Here is a 20,843-nt window from a genome sequence, read left to right as displayed (position 1 = left end):
ATTTAATTTAGAATATAGAAAAAATTTGCTCTATATAAAAGCCGCGAAATTCAATTGTCTACGTTTTTTGTGTGATAAACTTTAACCTAGAATGAACCAAAGTCGAAATATTTAATAATAACTATAATCCAAGATGGCGGCCAAAAGGTGAATTACACGAGTGCGAAAAATCAGGGTTATGATATTGACCTAATTTTCTATGGAATGAGCAAAACAAATTTGGGGGTGGTACAAATTTGCTGGGTCGTCCATATTATGAACATCATAAATGCACTGGACTATAAAGTGTGCCTTCAATTTTATCAAGAAAATTCTCTTGCTTATCGTCGGTAGATCTCTATACAAACACACTCGGGCAATTTTGTCACCAATAAAAGCAGTCTTAGCAAAGTGCATTAAAAATTAAGATTTTTCAAAAAAAAAAAAGTTGCACATACGCCACAGTGACCCTCTAGGTAAATAATACAAAAAAAAAATGTGATTAAATAGGTAAATAAAAATGTAAAAATGTGTATAAAAGAGATTTACAAGTATAATTCCTAAGGGCTGAGTACAATATGTTACTGTCCAACCAAGGCACTCAGTTGAGTGCAATTTACTTTCTCCCCGAGAAAAACACCGTATTTTAAGCTTTATCTCTTAAGTAAATGACCATAAAAAAAAATACTATAGTAGCATTTCCAAAAAAATATAAACTTACCACATTTACCAAAGCTAAAACTGCACACTAAATTGCCTCATCCATGCGGTGTGGTGGTATAGTCTTGTTCATTATCTCAATTGCTATAACTTCTCACTTAAAAAAAGCAGAAAAGAAACTTCTTTTCACCTTCAAAAAAATAAAAAAACAAAAGCTGTCCCAACTCCCAACTCCTTCTTTATACAGCTGGTCTGTACTGGACTGAGGGTATAGTGGTTAAATGTATCCCATAAAGGTGGTCAAGCGAGGGAGCTACAATTTATGTTGAAATGTGGCCAGATAGTGTGAGCCGCCGCACATCCCCCAAAAGGGTGCTTCTCACTGATCTAATACCACTTTGTATGACCGCAATAAAAAAATAAAAGAAACCAACCCAAAAACAAAAAAAAAAAACTAAAAGAAACACAAACCACTCTCAACCCCGCATTTGCTAACAGGTCGGACAAAAAATTCAAAAGAAATAAAAAAAAAAATAAAATAAAAAAAATCCTTTTTTCTAGAACTCTCACCCACCTACACTTTTAAACTTCTCTGATTTGTAGCTTACCCCTGGAGAAAATAAACATAGCTAGCTGCTGTTGGATCTGATGTCACAAGGACATAAATTCAAATCATTTATTTAGAAGGACGCTTAAGAAAAATACCTATCCAACATGCACATGCACACACACACACTCAAATCCAACTTATATTGTTTCTTATCGTCCTGGTAGATTATATTTCCCTTCTATTTTCTCTGATCTATATGTATTTTAGTCTTGTTTTACTCCCAACAGAGATACACTGACAATGAGATATAAAACTTATAATAACAAGTTTTGTACTTTATTGAACAATGTCCTTATAAATCCTTTTTCTTTTTTTTCTGTTTTTCTTTCAGGTGTATCAGGTGTAAGTCGTCATAGCTGATATTATAGTGTATTGGAGTGTTGGTAGAGTGAAAAAAAAGAAGAAGCACTATCTCAACTAGTGCTTTCTCTCTGGTTTCTAGCGAATCATAATAATTTATTTTAATTTTTTTTTATCTATTTTGTTTTGTTTTGTTTTTTTCTACGGATACGAATAAAAATTCAACAGCATCCCAAATGTTGGCGTTTCACAACGAACACATAGCAAGTGAGTATTTTATATTTTTTTCTGTAATTTTTTTTAAGGTAAATATTTTTGTAAAATAATAATAAAAAAAACATAGAAAAAACATAGAAAAAAAACTTAAAGTAATCTTTGAAAAAGTTTTGTAAAATGAGTTGTGCCTCTCTGGTGTGTATGTTATAGTGATTCGGTTGGTAGAACACACTAAGTGATTAGTTTTAGTTTTACATATTTTTTTATTTCATGCGAAATTAAGATAAGTGCTGCCTTTTTTTTGTGTGAATAACAATTTAAACTGGGGAGAGATTTGAATGTTTCATAGAATAGGGTCAGTAGTTTCTCTAGGGGGAAAAGTTATTATTAAGTGCAATTCATTTGGATAAATAAAATGAAGCATATTTTTTTAGAAAACAGCAGAATGGCGATGCATTACTTAAAATGGAGGCCCCCTTCATCTCCTAGACTTGGATACAGCCTTAAGCCTTAACAACATTGCATTGGTTCGAAAAGTGCAAATTTGCAAACGCATTTTTGTATAGATTTCCGGAATGTTTTGCAGAAATTTGAAGTAACCCAGACCGAAATGCAATGCTGAAAACTCGGATTTGCAGCTGGATTAGTTTTGTACAAAATTGGGAATGTAAGCGATTCATTTCGGTCTAGGTTACTTCAAAATCTGCAAAAAAAATTTAAATTTTGCAAAACGCTAAAATCCTTGTTAAATTTAACCCATCGAAATATGTATGTAAACGTTGACTTTAAAGTAAGATTCTGGATTTGAAATTCTTATTTAATTACTTCTGTCAACTCATCAAAAGAGCGCTTCGTTATGATCCTGCTTTTATTTCTGAAAACATGTCTCACTTCCATGAGACATGTCTCATGAGAAATTTCTAATGAGAAATGTCTCATGATAAATGTCTCATGAGAAATGTCTCATGAGAAATGTCTCGAGAGAAATGTCGCATGGGACATGTCTCATTATAAATGTCTCATGAGAAATATCTCATGATAAATGTCTCATGAGAAATGTCTCGAGAGAAATGTCTCGAGAGAAATGTCTCGAGAGAAATATCTCTAGAGAAATGTCTCGAGAGAAATATCTCGAGAGAAATGTCTCGAGAGAAATGTCTCTAGATAAATGTCTCTAGATAAATGTCGCTAGATAAATGTCTCTAGATAAATGTCGCTAGATAAATGTCGCTAGATAAATATCTCTAGATAAATGTCTCTAGATAAATGTCGCTAGATAAATGTCTCTAGATAAATGTCGATAGATAAATGTCTCTAGATAAATGTCTCTAGATAAATGTCGCTAGATAAATGTCGCTAGATAAATGTCTCTAGATAAATGTCGCTAGATAAATGTCGCTAGATAAATATCTCTAGATAAATGTCTCTAGATAAATGTCGCTAGATAAATGTCTCTTGTGGATAGATAAATGTGGATAGATAAATGTGGATAGATAAATGTGGATAGATAAATGTGGCTAGATAAATGTCTGTAGATAAAAGTCGTTAGCTAAATGTCTCTAGATAAATGTCTCTAGATAAATGTCACTAGATAAATGTCTCTAGATAAATGTCTCTAGATAAAAGTCGCTAGATAAATGTCGATTAATAAATGTCTCTAGATAATTGTCTCTAGATAAATGTGGCTAGATAAATGTCTATAGAAAAATGTGGATAGATAAATGTGGATTGATAAATGTGGATAGATAAATGTCGATAGATAAATGTGGATAGATAAATGTGGATAGATAAATGTGGATAGATAAATGTCGTTAGATAAATATCTCTAGATAAATGTCTCTAGATAAATGTCGCTAGATAAATGTCTCTAGATAAAAGTCGCTAGCTAAATGTCTCTAGATAAATGTCGCTAGATAAATGTCTCTAGATAAATGTCGCTAGATAAATGTCGATTAATAAATGTCTCTAGATAATTGTCTCTAAATAAATGTGGCTAGATAAATGTCGATAGATAAATGTGGATAGATAAATGTCGATAGATAAATGTCGAAAGATAAATGTGGATTGATAAATGTGGATAGATAAATGTGGATAGATAAATGTGGATAGATAAATGTGGATAGATAAATGTGGATAGATAAATGTGGATAGATAAATGTGGATAGATAAATGTGGATAGATAAATGTCGAAAGATAAATGTGGATTGATAAATGTGGATAGATAAATGTGGATAGATAAATGTGGATAGATAAATGTCGATAGATAAATGTGGATAGATAAATGTCGATAGATAAATGTGGATAGATAAATGTCGAAAGATAAATGTGGATTGATAAATGTGGATAGATAAATGTGGATAGATAAATGTCGATAGATAAATGTGGATAGATAAATGTGGATAGATAAATGTCGATAGATAAATGTCGATAGATAAATGTCTCTAGATAAATGTCGCTAGATAAATGTCGATTAATAAATGTCTCTAGATAATTGTCTCTAGATAAATGTGGCTAGATAAATGTCGATAGATAAATGTGGATAGATAAATGTCGATAGATAAATGTCGAAAGATAAATGTGGATTGATAAATGTGGATAGATAAATGTGGATAGATAAATGTGGATAGATAAATGTCGATAGGTAAATGTGGATAGATAAATGTGGATAGATAAATGTGGATAAATAAATGTCGATAGATAAATGTGGATAGATAAATGTGGATAGATAAATGTGGATAGATAAATGTGGATAGATAAATGTGGATAGATAAATGTGGATAGATAAATGTCGAAAGATAAATGTGGATTGATAAATGTGGATAGATAAATGTCGATAGATAAATGTGGATAGATAAATGTCGAAAGATAAATGTGTATTGATAAATGTGGATAGATAAATGTGGATAGATAAATGTGGATAGATAAATGTCGATAGATAAATGTGGATAGATAAATGTCGATAGATAAATGTCGATAGATAAATGTCTCTAGATAAAAGTCGCTAGCTAAATGTCACTAGATAAATGTCTCTAGATAAATGTCGATAGATAAATGTCGATAGATAAAAGTCGATAGATAAATGTGGATAGATAAATGTGGATAGACAAATGTCTCTAGATAGAAATGTTAATTGATAAATGTCGATAGATAAACGTCGATAGATAAATGTCGATAGATAAATGTCGATAGATAAATGTCGCTAGATAAATTTCGCTAGATAAATGTCTCTAGATAAAAGTCTTTAGCTAAATGTCGCTTTATAAATGTCTCTAGATAAATGTCGATAGATAAATGTCGATATATAAAAGTCGATAGATAAATGTGGATAGATAAATGTGGATAGACAAATGTCTCTAGATAGAAATGTGGATTGATAAATGTCGATAGGTAAATGTCGATAGATAAATGTGGATAGATATATATGGATAGATAAATGTCGATAGATAAATATCGATAGATAAATATCTCAAGCTAAATGTGGATTGATAAATGTGGATAGATAAATGTGGATAGATAAATGTCGATAGATAAATGTGGATAGATAAATGTGGATTGATAAATGTCGATAGATAAATGTCGATAGATAAAAGCTGATTGATAAATGTGGATTGATAAATGTGGATAGATAAATGTCGATAGATAAATATGGATTGATAAATGTGGATTGATAAATGTCGATAGATAAATGTCGATAGATAAATATGGATTGATAAATGTGGATTGATAAATGTCGATAGATAAATGTCGATAGATAAATGTCGATAGATAAATGTCGATAGATAAATGTCGATAGATAAATGTCGATAGATAAATGTGGATTGATAAATGTGGATAGATAAATGTCGATAGATAAATGTGGATTGATAAATGTGGATAGATAAATGTGGATTGATAAATGTCGATAGATAAATGTCGATAGATAAATATCGATAGATAAATGTCTCAAGATAAATGTGGATTTATAAATGTAGATAGATAAATGTGGATAGATAAATGTCTACAGATAAATGTCGATAGATAAATGTCGATAGATAAATGTCGATAGATAAATATCGATTCATAAATGTCTCAAGATAAATGTGGATTGATAAATGTGGATTGATAAATGTCGATAGATAAATGTCGATAGATAAATATGGATTGATAAATGTGGATTGATAAATGTCGATAGATAAATGTCGATAGATAAATGTCGATAGATAAATGTCGATAGATAAATGTCGATAGATAAATGTCGATAGATAAATGTGGATTGATAAATGTGGATCGATAAATGTCGATAGATAAATATCGATAGATAAATGTCTCAAGATAAATGTGGATTGATAAATGTGGATAGATAAATGTCGATAGATAAATGTGGATTGATAAATGTGGATAGATAAATGTGGATTGATAAATGTCGATAGATAAATGTCGATAGATAAATGTCGATAGATAAATATGGATTGATAAATGTGGATTGATAAATGTCGATAGATAAATGTCGATAGATAAATATGGATTAATAAATGTGGATTGATAAATGTCGATAGATAAATGTCGATAGATAAATGTCGATAGATAAATGTCGATAGATAAATGTCGATAGATAAATGTCGATAGATAAATGTGGATTGATAAATGTCGATAGATACATGTCGATAGATAAATATCGATAGATAAATGTCTCAAGATAAATGTGGATTGATAAATGTGGATAGATAAGTGTCGATAGATAAATGTGGATTGATAAATGTGGATAGATAAATGTGGATTGATAAATGTCGATAGATAAATGTCGATAGATAAATATCGATAGATGAATGTCTCAAGATAAATGTGGATTGATAAATGTAGATAGATTAATGTGGATAGATAAATGTGGATAGATAAATGTGGATTGATAAATGTGGATAGATAAATGTCGATAGATAAATATCGATAGATAAATGTCTCAAGATAAATGTGGATTGATAAATGTGGATAGATAAATGTGGATTGATAAATGTCGATAGATAAATGTCGATAGATAAATGTGGATAGATAAATGTCGAAAGATAAATGTGTATTGATAAATGTGGATAGATAAATGTGGATTGATAAATGTCGATAGATAAATGTGGATAGATAAATGTCGAAAGATAAATGTGTATTGATAAATGTGGATAGATAAATGTGGATAGATAAATGTGGATAGATAAATTTCGATAGATAATCAATCCACATTTATCTTGAGACATTTATCTATCGATATTTATCTATCGACATTTATCTATCCACATTTATCAATCCACATTTATCTATCCACATTTATCTATCCACATTTATCTATCCACATTTATCTATCCACATTTATCAATCCACATTTATCTTGAGACATTTATCTATCGACATTTATCAATCCACATTTATCTATCGACATTTATCAATCCACATTTATCTATATACATTTATCGATCCACATTTATCAATCCACATTTATCTATCGATATTTATCTATCGACATTTATCTATCCACATTTATCTATCGACATTTATCGATCCACATTTATCAATCCACATTTATCTATCCACATTTATCTATCCACATTTATATATCCACATTTATCGATCCACATTTATCAATCCACATTTATCTATCGACATTTATGTATCGACATTTATCAATACACATTTATCTATCCACATTTATCAATCCACATTTATCTATCGACATTTATCTATCCACATTTATCAATCCACATTTATCTTGAGACATTTATCTATCGATATTTATCTATCGACATTTATCTATCCACATTTATCAATCCACATTTATCTATCCACATTTATCTATCCACATTTATCGATCCACATTTATCAATCCACATTTATCTATCGACATTTATCTATCCACATTTATCAATCCACATTTATCTATCCACATTTATCTATCCACATTTATCTATCCACATTTATCGATCCACATTTATCAATCCACATTTATCTATCGACATTTATCTATCGACATTTATCAATCCACATTTATCTATCCACATTTATCAATCCACATTTATCTATTGACATTTATCTATCCACATTAATCTATCCACATTTATCAATCCACATTTATCTTGAGACATTTATCTATCGATATTTATCTATCGACATTTATGTATCGACATTTATCAATCCACATTTATCTTTCGACATTTATCAATCCACATTTATCTATCCACATTTATCTATCGACATTTATCTATCGACATTTATCAATCCACATTTATCTATCCACATTTATCTATCCACATATATCAATCCACATTTATCTATCCACATTTATCTATCCACATTTATCTATCCACATTTATCAATCCACATTTATCTTGAGACATTTATCTATCGACATTTATCAATCCACATTTATCTATCGACATTTATCGATCCACATTTATCAATCCACATTTATCTATCCACATTTATCGATCCACATTTATCAATCCACATTTATCTATCGATATTTATCTATCGACATTTATCTATCCACATTTATCTATCGACATTTATCGATCCACATTTATCAATCCACATTTATCTATCCACATTTATCTATCCACATTTATATATCCACATTTATCGATCCACATTTATCAATCCACATTTATCTATCGACATTTATGTATCGACATTTATCAATACACATTTATCTATCCACATTTATCAATCCACATTTATCTATCGACATTTATCTATCCACATTTATCAATCCACATTTATCTTGAGACATTTATCTATCGATATTTATCTATAGACATTTATCTATCCACATTTATCAATCCACATTTATCTATCCACATTTATCTATCCACATTTATCGATCCACATTTATCAATCCACATTTATCTATCGACATTTATCTATCCACATTTATCAATCCACATTTATCTATCCACATTTATCTATCCACATTTATCTATCCACATTTATCGATCCACATTTATCAATCCACATTTATCTATCGACATTTATCTATCGACATTTATCAATCCACATTTATCTATCCACATTTATCAATCCACATTTATCTATTGACATTTATCTATCCACATTAATCTATCCACATTTATCAATCCACATTTATCTTGAGACATTTATCTATCGATATTTATCTATCGACATTTATGTATCGACATTTATCAATCCACATTTATCTTTCGACATTTATCAATCCACATTTATCTATCCACATTTATCTATCCACATTTATCAATCCACATTTATCTTGAGACATTTATCTATCGATATTTTTATCTATCGACATTTATCTATCCACATTTATCAAGATAGATAAATGTCGATAGATAAATGTGGATTGATAAATGTGGATCGATAAATGTCGATAGATAAATGTCTCAAGATAAATGTGGATTGATAAATGTGGATAGATAAATGTCGATAGATAAATGTGGATTGATAAATGTGGATCGATAAATGTCGATAGATAAATGTGGATTGATAAATGTCGATAGATAAATGTCTCAAGATAAATGTGGATTGATATATGTGGATAGATAAATGTCGATAGATAAATGTGGATAGATAAATGTGGATTGATAAATGTCGATAGAGAAATGTCGATAGATAAATATCGATAGATAAATGTCTCAAGATAAATGTGGATTGATAAATGTGGATAGATAAATGTCTCAAATAAATATCGATAGATAAATGTCTCAAGATAAATGTGGATAGATAAATGTCGATAGATAAATGTGGATTGATAAATGTGGATCGATAAATGTGGATAGATAAATGTGGATAGATAAATGTGGATTGATAAATGTCGATAGATAAATATCGATAGATAAATGTCTCAAGATAAATGTGGATTGATAAATGTGGATAGATAAATGTGGATAGATAAATGTCGATAGATAAATGTGGATTGATAAATGTGCATAGATAAATGTGGATTGATAAATGTGGATAGAAAAATGTCGATAGATAAATGTCGATAGATAAATGTCGATAGATAAATGTGGATTGATAAATGTGGATAGATAAATGTCGATAGATAAATATCGATAGATAAATGTCTCAAGATAAATGTGGATTGATAAATGTGGATAGATAAATGTCGATAGATAAATGTGGATTGATAAATGTGGATAGATAAATGTGGATAGATAAATGTCGATAGATAAATATCGATAGATAAATGTCTCAAGATAAATGTGGATTGATAAATGTGGATAGATAAATGTGGATAGATAAATGTCGATAGATAAATGTCGATAGATAAATGTCTCTAGATAAATGTCGCTAGATAAATGTCGCTAGATAAATGTCTCTAGATAAATGTCGATAGATAAATGTCGATAGATAGTGGTATAATCGGGTTTTTGGATTTTTTTCAAAATTCCGAGAAAATCCAGTTTGAAAGTTCGGGTAAATTATTTTTTTCGAAAAATCCCCGAACCTTTGAACGCTCCTGGAAGCTAAACCGCTTGAGAGAAATTTTTGGCAGTGATGCCAAATGATAGCTTGTGTCATGGGCTTACGCTTTGCACATTGTTAGATTTTTAAAAAGCTCATCTTCCATGTTAAACCGCCAAATCATGCCTATTTTTTCAGCATCGGGCTTAACTTTTTTTTTAACTTTTAAGTTCTCCCAGTTTGAGAACCCGTGGACCTACAGTGATGGGAGTTAAACCCAAATGTAGGTTAGAGTCCCCGTTACCTTTGGGTGTCAAAAATTTTTTTTTACCCTTTTTCAAAATCCCGAGATATAGGCGTTGGAAGTTGGGGGTGCGAAAAAGCTTCTGGGAGCTGAACGCTTTGACCTAGAGACATGGGAGTGGTGCCATATGAAAATTTATATTCTCAGCTACCCGATAGTGGTATAATCGGGTTTTTGGATTTTTTCAAAATTCCGAGAAAATCCAGTTTGAAAGTTCGGGTAAATTGTTTTTTTCGAAAAATCCCCGAACCTTTGAACGCTCCTGGAAGCTAAACCGCTTGAGAGAAATTTTTGGCAGTGATGCCAAATGGTAGCTTGTGTCATGGGCTTACGCTTTGCACATTGTTAGATTTTTAAAAAGCTCATCTTCCATGTTAAACCGCCAAATCATGCCTATTTTTTCAGCATCGGGCTCAACATTTTTTTTAACCTTTAAGTTCTCCCAGTTTGAGAACCCGTGGATCTACAGTGATGGGAATTGTACCCAAATGTAGGTTAGAGTCCCCGTTACCTTTGGGTGTCAAAAAATTTTTTTTACCCTTTTTCAAAATCCCGAGATATAGGCGTTGGAAGTTGGGGGTGCGAAAAAGCTTCTGGGAGCTGAACGCTTTGACCTAGAGACATGGGAGTGGTGCCATATGAAATGGATAGATAAATATCGATAGATAAATGTCTCAAGATAAATGTGGATTGATAAATGTGGATTGATAAATGTGGATAGATAAATGTCGATAGATAAATGTGGATTGATAAATGTGGATAGATAAATGTGGATCGATAAATGTCGATAGATAAATGTCGATAGATAAATGTCTCAAGATAAATGTGGATAGATAAATGTCGATAGATAAATGTGGATTGATAAATGTGGATCGATAAATGTCGATAGATAAATGTGGATTGATAAATGTCGATAGATAAATGTCTCAAGATAAATGTGGATTGATAAATGTCGATAGATAAATGTCGATACATAAATGTGGATTGATAAATGTGGATCGATAAATGTGGATAGATAAATGTGGATAGACAAATGTGGATTGATAAATGTGGATAGATAAATGTCGATAGATAAATATCGATAGATAAATGTCTCAAGATAAATGTGGATTGATAAATGTGGATAGATAAATGTGGATAGATAAATGTCGATAGATAAATGTGGATTGATAAATGTGGATAGATAAATGTGGATAGATAAATGTCGATAGATAAATGTCGATAGATAAATATCGATAGATAAATGTCTCAAGATAAATGTGGATTGATAAATGTGGATAGATAAATGTCGATAGATAAATGTGGATTGATAAATGTGGATTGATAAATGTGGATAGATAAATGTGGATAGATAAATGTGGATAGATAAATGTGGATAGATAAATGTGGATAGATAAATTTCGATAGATAAATGTTGATAGATAAATGTCGATAGATAAATATCGATAGATAAATGTCGATAGATAAATGTGGATTGATAAATGTGGATAGATAAATGTGGATAGATAAATTTCGATAGATAAATGTTGATAGATAAATGTCGATAGATAAATATCGATAGATATATGTCGATAGATAAATGTGGATTGATAAATGTGGATAGATAAATGTCGATAGATAAATGTGGATTGATAAATGTGGATAGATAAATGTGGATCGATAAATGTCGATAGATAAATGTCGATAGATAAATGTCTCAAGATAAATGTGGATTGATAAATGTGGATAGATAAATGTCGATAGATAAATGTGGATTGATAAATGTGGATCGATAAATGTCGATAGATAAATGTGGATTGATAAATGTCGATAGATAAATGTCTCAAGATAAATGTGGATTGATAAATGTCGATAGATAAATGTCGATACATAAATGTGGATTGATAAATGTGGATCGATAAATGTGGATAGATAAATGTGGATAGACAAATGTGGATTGATAAATGTGGATAGATAAATGTCGATAGATAAATATCGATAGATAAATGTCTCAAGATAAATGTGGATTGATAAATGTGGATAGATAAATGTGGATAGATAAATGTCGATAGATAAATGTGGATTGATAAATGTGGATAGATAAATGTGGATAGATAAATGTCGATAGATAAATGTCGATAGATAAATATCGATAGATAAATGTCTCAAGATAAATGTGGATTGATAAATGTGGATAGATAAATGTCGATAGATAAATGTGGATTGATAAATGTGGATTGATAAATGTGGATAGATAAATGTGGATAGATAAATGTGGATAGATAAATGTGGATAGATAAATTTCGATAGATAAATGTTGATAGATAAATGTCGATAGATAAATATCGATAGATAAATGTCGATAGATAAATGTGGATTGATAAATGTGGATAGATAAATGTGGATAGATAAATTTCGATAGATAAATGTTGATAGATAAATGTCGATAGATAAATATCGATAGATATATGTCGATAGATAAATGTGGATTGATAAATGTGGATAGATAAATGTCGATAGATAAATATCGATAGATAAATGTCGCTAGATAAATGTCTCTTGATAAATGTCTCTAAATATAGTTCTGGAAACCATGAATTCCTAAACTGTTTCGTTGGTTGGTAATTAAAGGATTGAAAATGAAATCTTTTTTTGACAAAAGTACGAGTTTTTACAAAAAGTGGTAACGCCATATTTCTACTATCCGATTTTTTGAGGAAAACTAAAAATGCAGTTTTATTAGAATAGCTTAGATCATTAATCGAAATCGTTGCAGTTGTTTTCCAGAAAATTGCAAAAACTCAAAAATTTTGTATGGGCGATACAGTTTTTGAAAGAGATATTGACAAACAAAAAAAAAAAAAACACGTTCCTTACTTTGACGGACATTTTTTTGGCAGACTCACAAAAAATTAATCTCATTAATTGTGGCTAATTTAATGCTAATTTGTTGGGCATAACAAAAAAGTTGACCTCCAAACTTTTAGCTTTTTAGACGCTTTTCAATTCCATTAACTTGGTTTTTGTAGCCTCAACTGTTTTTTTTTCCGCTAAAATAAGATTGAAGTTAGCGGACAAAAGTATAAGAAAATTATGGTTTTTTGATGCCCAAAATTGTAGCTTATTAAATTCTAATTTGTTGCGCATTGCAAACAGGTCTTATAAAGGTCTTCTTTAACTTATATTTACAAGGCTTCTTCTAAACACTTCCAGATAGCCTCCTTTTTTTCCAAAATGGATGATTTGCTCAAGTAAGCCTTAAACCAAACGTATACAAACTATAGCTTGCCGAATCGAAGAAAATAGACCTTATGCAAGTAAAATTGTTACTTGGGGTATGTAGAACATTTTTATAAAAAAAATTGTTTTTGTTTGCAAAAAAGTGAGGTACCCACGACAAACATTTTGCGAAGAAATTTGGTTAAAGTATTTAGAATTAATGACGCTTCATGAGGCTTAAAAACATATTCAAAATCAGAACTGTGTTCGGTTGTGCTCAGTGGCGTATTGAGGGGGGAGGCTCAAGCCCCCCCCCAAGCCTCCAAGACAATGTTATTATTTAGCTGATTTCTTCATAATGTACATGATAAACTGAAACTTGTTCGTAAATCTTAAAGATTTAGAGGCAGCTCAGATATTTGAGCCCCCTCCAAATTCTCAAAAGGCTGTTTGTGTTTGTTTGAGTAATAGCCTTAGCTGACGTTGAGGGTTGGGATACATTTTTTTCGGATTTTATTCCAATTCGGAATTCTTCAAATATTTTTTTTTTTTTTTGTATTTTGGCGTCGAATTACATCACCGTTAAATTTTGTAAAACTTCTTATGCAAACTCTAAACACCGTATTTGATCGTCTTCAGTATATTTACTTTTTTTTTCAAAATAATATTTTTCTCAAAGATAATAGAAATATTTGGTAACTTAAAATCTTTGTGGTCAACATAACTAATGGTTTCTTTAAGGAAATTCCAGTTTGCGCTTCTGAAAATTAGTTTTTCAGACTTTCACGTTCTGCATTTCACTTTTTGCGCATTCACTTTCCGATAGTGAATTTAAATGTTCTGCATTATTTCACTCATTTTGGATTTTCTGATCGAAATCAGTTCACTTTGTTTCTGTAAGTGAAATTGGTGCCTTTTTAAATGAATCTGCAATCTTTGGACAAAATTTGTTGTTAATTTATTTATATCATAATTCATTACTGCCTCTGTGTTTGCACTTCATTCATTTTACACTTTACCTAATTAATTTTTACTTGAGTATTTACAAATTGCAATAATATCGCCCATGTTCTGCATTTCACTTACATACATATTGGATATGTCTCGAAAAATATGTCTACTTATTTTTTCTTTTAAATTCTGCTTTTTTTCATTATAATTGTAAATTAAATTGCATCCATGCTCAAAGCAGCAGTAATAATTTCACTTTAGAAACAAAATAAAAATGGATGATACTTCAGTTTTGACAGTTCGAAGCATTTAAGAAGTTGTCGAAATCGATCGAAGATCCATTTCACGTGAAATTGAAAAGTGATTTCAATTCACTTTCGGTCGAATTGCGGAAAATAGTAATGAGTACAGTTCAAAAACAAGACGTGATAGGAATAAATACGTAAACAGTTTTGAATTTAGCACATGACAAAGTTCAAACGATATAAAGTGTTTTTTTTTTTTAAGATTACTCAATACCTTGCTGTTTGTGTAAAATGATTGAGATACAAGAACTTTGAAAAAACACTACTTTGACTGTGAAAGGAAGAGACAGTAGTACGAAGCTGTCGAGAGCAGTAAAATGCAACCTTCAGTACTGCAGCACAGCGCTTTTTCTCTCGATCAAAGACGAATAAAAAAAAGATAAAAAATGTTATTACATTTATGTACCCTATACAAAATTTTTGAAAAATTTTCCAGCCCCCTCCAAATTTTTTTCTGGATACGCCACTGGTTGTGCTCCCTAATTATGTAGTTGCTTTTGTAACTCCACTTCAATACAATAGGTAAGTTTTATGATTCGTAAATTCTAAATGAAGATTCAACGTGCCATTTTCAACCCATTTTTGTATTCAAACTAGAAATTGAAATTTTTGTAAAAGGTATTACTCTACCCACCTTAAAAATTTCTATTTTAGGATGTTAAAAACTGCAAAACCATAATTTTTTGAAAAAAATGTTTAAAACAATTTTTTTTTTTTTTCAAACGGTTCCAAAAATTTACCTACAATTTTTCTTTCTTAAAATTCCTATCTTATTTAAAAAATCGTGCACAAATTTGAGGGTAAAATTATTAAAGCTTTTAAGTAATTACAAAAAAACTTATTTTATATTTTTTTAAATTATATAAACTATTCATTGAAAAAACATTACGAGTGCATAGCTTCTCTTAAAAACCTTTGTTAAACCTTAAACATTAAACCTTAAAAATCTGGTGACAAACGAATAAACCTCAAATTTTGTCAACTACCTATCTTACAATCACCGATTTTTTTTTTTTTTTTTTGTGTAATGTTAATCCTCAAACTTTTCTAGCTTACCACTATAATAAATCTGCTTGCAACACTTTGAATCCCCTCTTTACATCATAAAATCAAAGAAGTAACTTTTATTCCCCCCCAAAAAACTGACTTTTTAATACACACAAAATCCTCTAAATTTCGTCCTCATTTGAAATCATTGTGTTGTTATAATAAATTCATAGAAATTTATTATTAGCTACTAGCCAGCTGCCATCAGAGCTACCTTTTAAAAACTTTATGCAAAACCACACAAAAATATCCTTGTTTTTTCAGTGCTTGTAAATATTTTTGTCATATAGTTTGACATGAGGCGGGTTGACAGTGACGATGACGTTGACATCGCATAAGTCGAAAGAGTGCGGTGAAGGAAATGCCAAAATGCAGTCGATGTTGTTGTCCCAAAGTAATTATTCCATAAATCAACATAAATATTTGAAAAATCATGAAAAATACCTTAAAAAGAAAAAAAAAATTTATTTTCTATTTTTTGTTGTTGTTTTTGTTGGACTAAAAAAAAAATGCCAAAAGACTTCTGATGACTGACGACGACAACAAGTATACTAATTCACTCAATCGTAGAGTTTTTTTTTTTTTTGTTTGAGTCCTTGATGCAATTCGTCAGCAAAAAAGCTGAAGAGGACTTGAACTACCAAGTAGGCACACTATACTCCTTTTCGCTATACCTACTTCCTCTGCACCTATAACTACGACTATATACCGCTACTTTATATATAAAATGTACTATAATTTCACTTTTGAGAAAGTACAGAGAAGCAGAGCAAATTTAAATGACAAACAGTCGAATCCTGACGAAAGTCATGGCAGCACAACTCGATGACCAAAAATATAATGAGAAAGGGGTTTTTAAGGAATGCAGAAGTGAGGTGAGGGTTAGAGTGAGTGTAGAAAGTTGGTTTTAGGGGGACTTTAGTTGTTTTTAATTAGCATCGGGCCATGTTTTATGCATTTGTGTGGAATTTTTTTTTTCTTTGATTTTTTTTTTTTTGTATTTTTTGCAATTTTATTTTTTCACTTCGCTTACGTTTTCCCAACTGTAATGTGGAGAGAAAAAAAAAGATTGAATTCATTTTATAAAAGTTTTCCTTTTTATTTAATTTTACTTTGATGTACTCTGTGCATTCTTTCTCTTTCTCTCTCTTTCTACTCGCTGGCAAGGAATGGTGACGACTTTGGCAAAGAAAATTTCTGTTTATACTTCTTAGTTTTTTGTTTTCTTTTTTTTTTTCTTCTTGTTTTGTTAGGTACTACTTTTCTTTTCTGGGTGCTGCCCTTTCTGGTTTTGGTAAGAGTCTCATTTGGCATCCGCCGGATGTAACAAAAAAAAAAAAAAATTACAACTTCCAACTGACAGGGGTGATTAAAACTTTTCCTATTTTTTTAAGGCTCAACTAAGATTTTTTTTTTCTTCTTCTCTGTTGCATTCTTTCTACTGATTCAGGAAGAACCCTCAGCGGGGGTTGGAATGACTTTAATCTATACCCTCCCTCACTTCAAGATAGTCTTCTCTTTTTGTTTGTAAATGTGTGTGAGCTGACCTCAATCACCCTCTCAAACTCAAAATTCAAAAAAAAAAACTCTCTTTTCAAAAAAGAAAAAAAGAAAGACCGTTTGAAAGAAAACCTTCGATCAAAGTGCAAATATACCTACTTGAGGGACTCTGAAGTACTTTTTCTCTCCAGAATAATATAGATACCCAAAGTTCTATCACATGCAACAAACATTGATGATGGAAATGAGGATAGGATATATACAGGAAGAGAGGGAATGATTTTTTTGAAGTGCCCTAGAAATTATACTATACGAGGGGGCACATTCAACATCTCCTATTCTTTCAATTTTTCCTTTCCTCAAAAAATGATTAAGGCACTTAAAAAAGAGGCGAGAGAAATCTTTGCAAGCTAACCTTTCTTCTTTATCTCATATAAAATACTCTTGGTAGAGAGGATATAGGAAGGTACCTATAACTGTTGTACGGTGTACTACAACCCTAACCCATCTTCAACACCCAGGATATGAATTATTACTGAATCGACCATAATAGCTCTGTTAAAGGTTTCCACTTTAGACCAAGCGAGAGAAGGAGATCAGAGTACTTAAACTCAGCTGGGGTAAAGTGCTCTTGATGCAGCGTTCTTTCTCAAGTTTTTTTCTTTTTTTTTTTCAATTTTTGTTGTAGTCCATCGAAAACATTGATGACATGAGTGAGTACAAGAAAGGTAACAATTGGTTGTAAAGTTCAATTTCTGAAATTCGAAGTACTGCTTTTCAAAATGTAAGAAGTATTTCTAAGACTTCATGAAGTTAAGGGACCTGATTGAGACCTTATGAAATAAAAGGACTTCACGAACTAAAGTAACGTCAAACAGTTCCTTGAAATCAGAAGACTTCAAAAAGTTAAGTACCTACATTTCACCAAATAAAACGTCACCATGAAGTTAAGTGACTTCAAAAAGGAATGAATGCACGAAATAAACGTCTTCACGAAGTTGAGTAACTTCAAAAAAACGATGGAATTTTATGAAATCAAAATTCATAAGAAGTTGAATGACTTCAAAAATTAATGAAAGTTCTTTAAAATTAGAAGACTTCATGAAATTTAATGACTTCAAAGAGCTATAAGACTTCAAGAAATAAATCGTCTTCATGAAGATGGAACTTTATGAAATCAAATTTCTTTATGAAGTCAAGTGATTAAAGTCACTTAAAGTCACAAGGATAACACTTTATGAAATCAAAATTCTTCATAAAGTTGAGCGACTTCAAAAAGGAATTAGAGGTTTTTGAAATTAAAAGATTTCATAAAGTTTAAACAGGGAAGTTAAATGACTTCAAAGAATGATGAGACTTTATGAGGTCCAAATTCTTTATGAAGTAAACTGAATTCAAAGAAGGATGCAACTTTATAAAAATCGAAATTCTTCAAAAAATAAAATGACTTCAAAGAAGCAAAGAAGAAATTAGAATTCTTTGAAAACAGAAAACAGAAAACTTCATGAAGTTAAGAGACTTCAGAGTGTGATAAGAATATTCTTGCTAAAGATAAGTGACTTGAAAGAATGATGAGACTTAATGAAACAAAAATTCTTCATGAAGTTAAGTGACTTCAGATAAGGATGAGATTTTATAAAAAACAAAATGAAGAAATGACTTCACAAAGGAATGAGCATTAATGGAATGAAGTTAGCTGATGAGGCTTAAAATTAAATAAAAAATCACTAAACTTTATGAAGGTTAAGTCACTTCACAAAGCAACGAGAATTCTTTGAAATCAAAAGACAAGTTAAGTGACTTCAAAGAGGATACTACTTTTCTTCATAAAATAAAAGGACTTCAAACAGGAATGAGAGTGATGAGACTTCGGGAACAAATTTTTTCATGAAGTTAAGTGACTTCAAAAAGGGATGAGCTTTCAAAAATAAAAGTGACTTCAGGAAGTCAAGTGTATCCTGTGAAATGAGTCTATTCAAAGTGAAAAGACTTCATAAAATTCAAAAGAGTGTTTTCATTTTTGTCTAACAGACTGTTCCATAATTGCCAGTCATTCTTTTGAAGTGAAGAGATATAACAAAAACAAAAAAGAAAACACAAAAAAATAAAATAAAACCACTGCAACCGACGTATAATCGTGTGGTTCAATTGTTTTTGACTCCTCTTTTTCTATTCCCCTTTAGGCATTGTTGCACCTACAAAACTGTTCAAAGAAAGTTTTTTCCTAAATCCTCACCTCAAGCCCCCAATATTCAAATCTTATGCCCAAACGACTTCTGGCAGCAGCGGGATTCAAATAAAATATTCAATTGAAACATTTAGAGATATTTTACTGATGCTTAAGAGGAGGAGGGTGAATATAAATAAATTGCATGCTCTCTTCCAAAGAGTTCTCAAGTTCTCGTAACCAAGTGAAATTTCAAGAATGGTAATTTACGACAATAGGTCGGTCGAATAGGTTATAAGGATTTTAAAGACTAAAGACCACATGCTGGCATTTCATATTGGATGCTGTTATAAGAAAAGTAGCTATCCCAAAAAGTTACACGTTTTATGTTTTACATCCAAAATGCATATGCAACATACAGAAGCAGAAATGATAATGATTTGAAAATTCTTGACCTCTTCGAATCAGGGTTTTGCTATAATTAAATGCAAAGTAATTTAACCCTTAAGGAGCTTAACACAGACCCTCACTCGAACTTCAGGTCGCCTTAAAGTATGTTACTGATTTTAAGTATTCTTTTTGTTGCATATTTTCAGGAAGAAATAGTTGAAAGAGGACAAAAGTTGTTGTAATTTGTGCGGGGGTTTTGAGAATACATAAATATTGTAGAGAGCTTTGGTCGTGTCGGCTCTTCGACTCTCATCATTCACATTTAGAACAAACATTAATAAAAGAACAATTGCCTTTGCCCGGGAGTGCGGTATTTTAAATGGCACTCCAGGGTCAAAGTTTAAGCTTCTCCTTCTTCCAAATGAATTTTGGTTTTGTTAGCCCCAGCAATATTTCTAATACTGGATGGTGTCGTCTCTGGGCAATTCTATATGTACGAGGACAGATATCTATAGATTGAAGATGAGAGGACAAAGTTTTGAGACTCGATTAATGTATTTTTGTTCTTTTCGGTATAATGTCGGTTCGGTTGGTCGTTTCTATGCGATGTTATGGTGTTGGACAAATGCAAATATTCGTAAAAGTTCAAAAAAAAGGTTACAAGTTGTGAGAGCGCATATGGTTATGTTCTTGTTGATGGTCAAGATAGATAGATATAAGTATAATGTAGGTACATTGGTTTTTTTTTTGTGTGGAAGAGAACAAAATCTAATGAACGAGCTATACCAAAAGTTCTAGGTCGGATTGTTTCAAATTAAA

The 20,843-nt window shown here is 30.8% G+C and overlaps 1 protein-coding gene across 5 annotated transcripts in view; it reads left to right on the top strand.

Moving 5' to 3' along the window:
- LOC129918266 (CUGBP Elav-like family member 4) overlaps positions 1-20,843 on the top strand; it is a 993,834-nt gene that overhangs the window by 119,199 nt on the left and 853,792 nt on the right. For 4 of the 5 annotated variants that reach the window (XM_055998713.1, XM_055998708.1, XM_055998710.1 and 1 more), the window contains exon 2: positions 1,581-1,816. In XM_055998713.1, coding sequence (XP_055854688.1) covers positions 1,786-1,816 — 31 coding nt within the window. In that variant the 5' untranslated portion in view covers positions 1,581-1,785. Of the gene's footprint in view, positions 1-1,580; positions 1,817-20,843 lie in introns of those variants that run through there. The other variant, XM_055998714.1, reaches the window with a different exon arrangement.

Source organism: Episyrphus balteatus, chromosome 4, assembly GCF_945859705.1.
Source record: "Episyrphus balteatus chromosome 4, idEpiBalt1.1, whole genome shotgun sequence".
Lineage (NCBI taxonomy): Eukaryota > Metazoa > Arthropoda > Insecta > Diptera > Syrphidae > Episyrphus > Episyrphus balteatus.
Note: the sequence above shows the minus strand (reverse complement) of the source record. Positions and strands in the feature narration are given on the sequence as shown.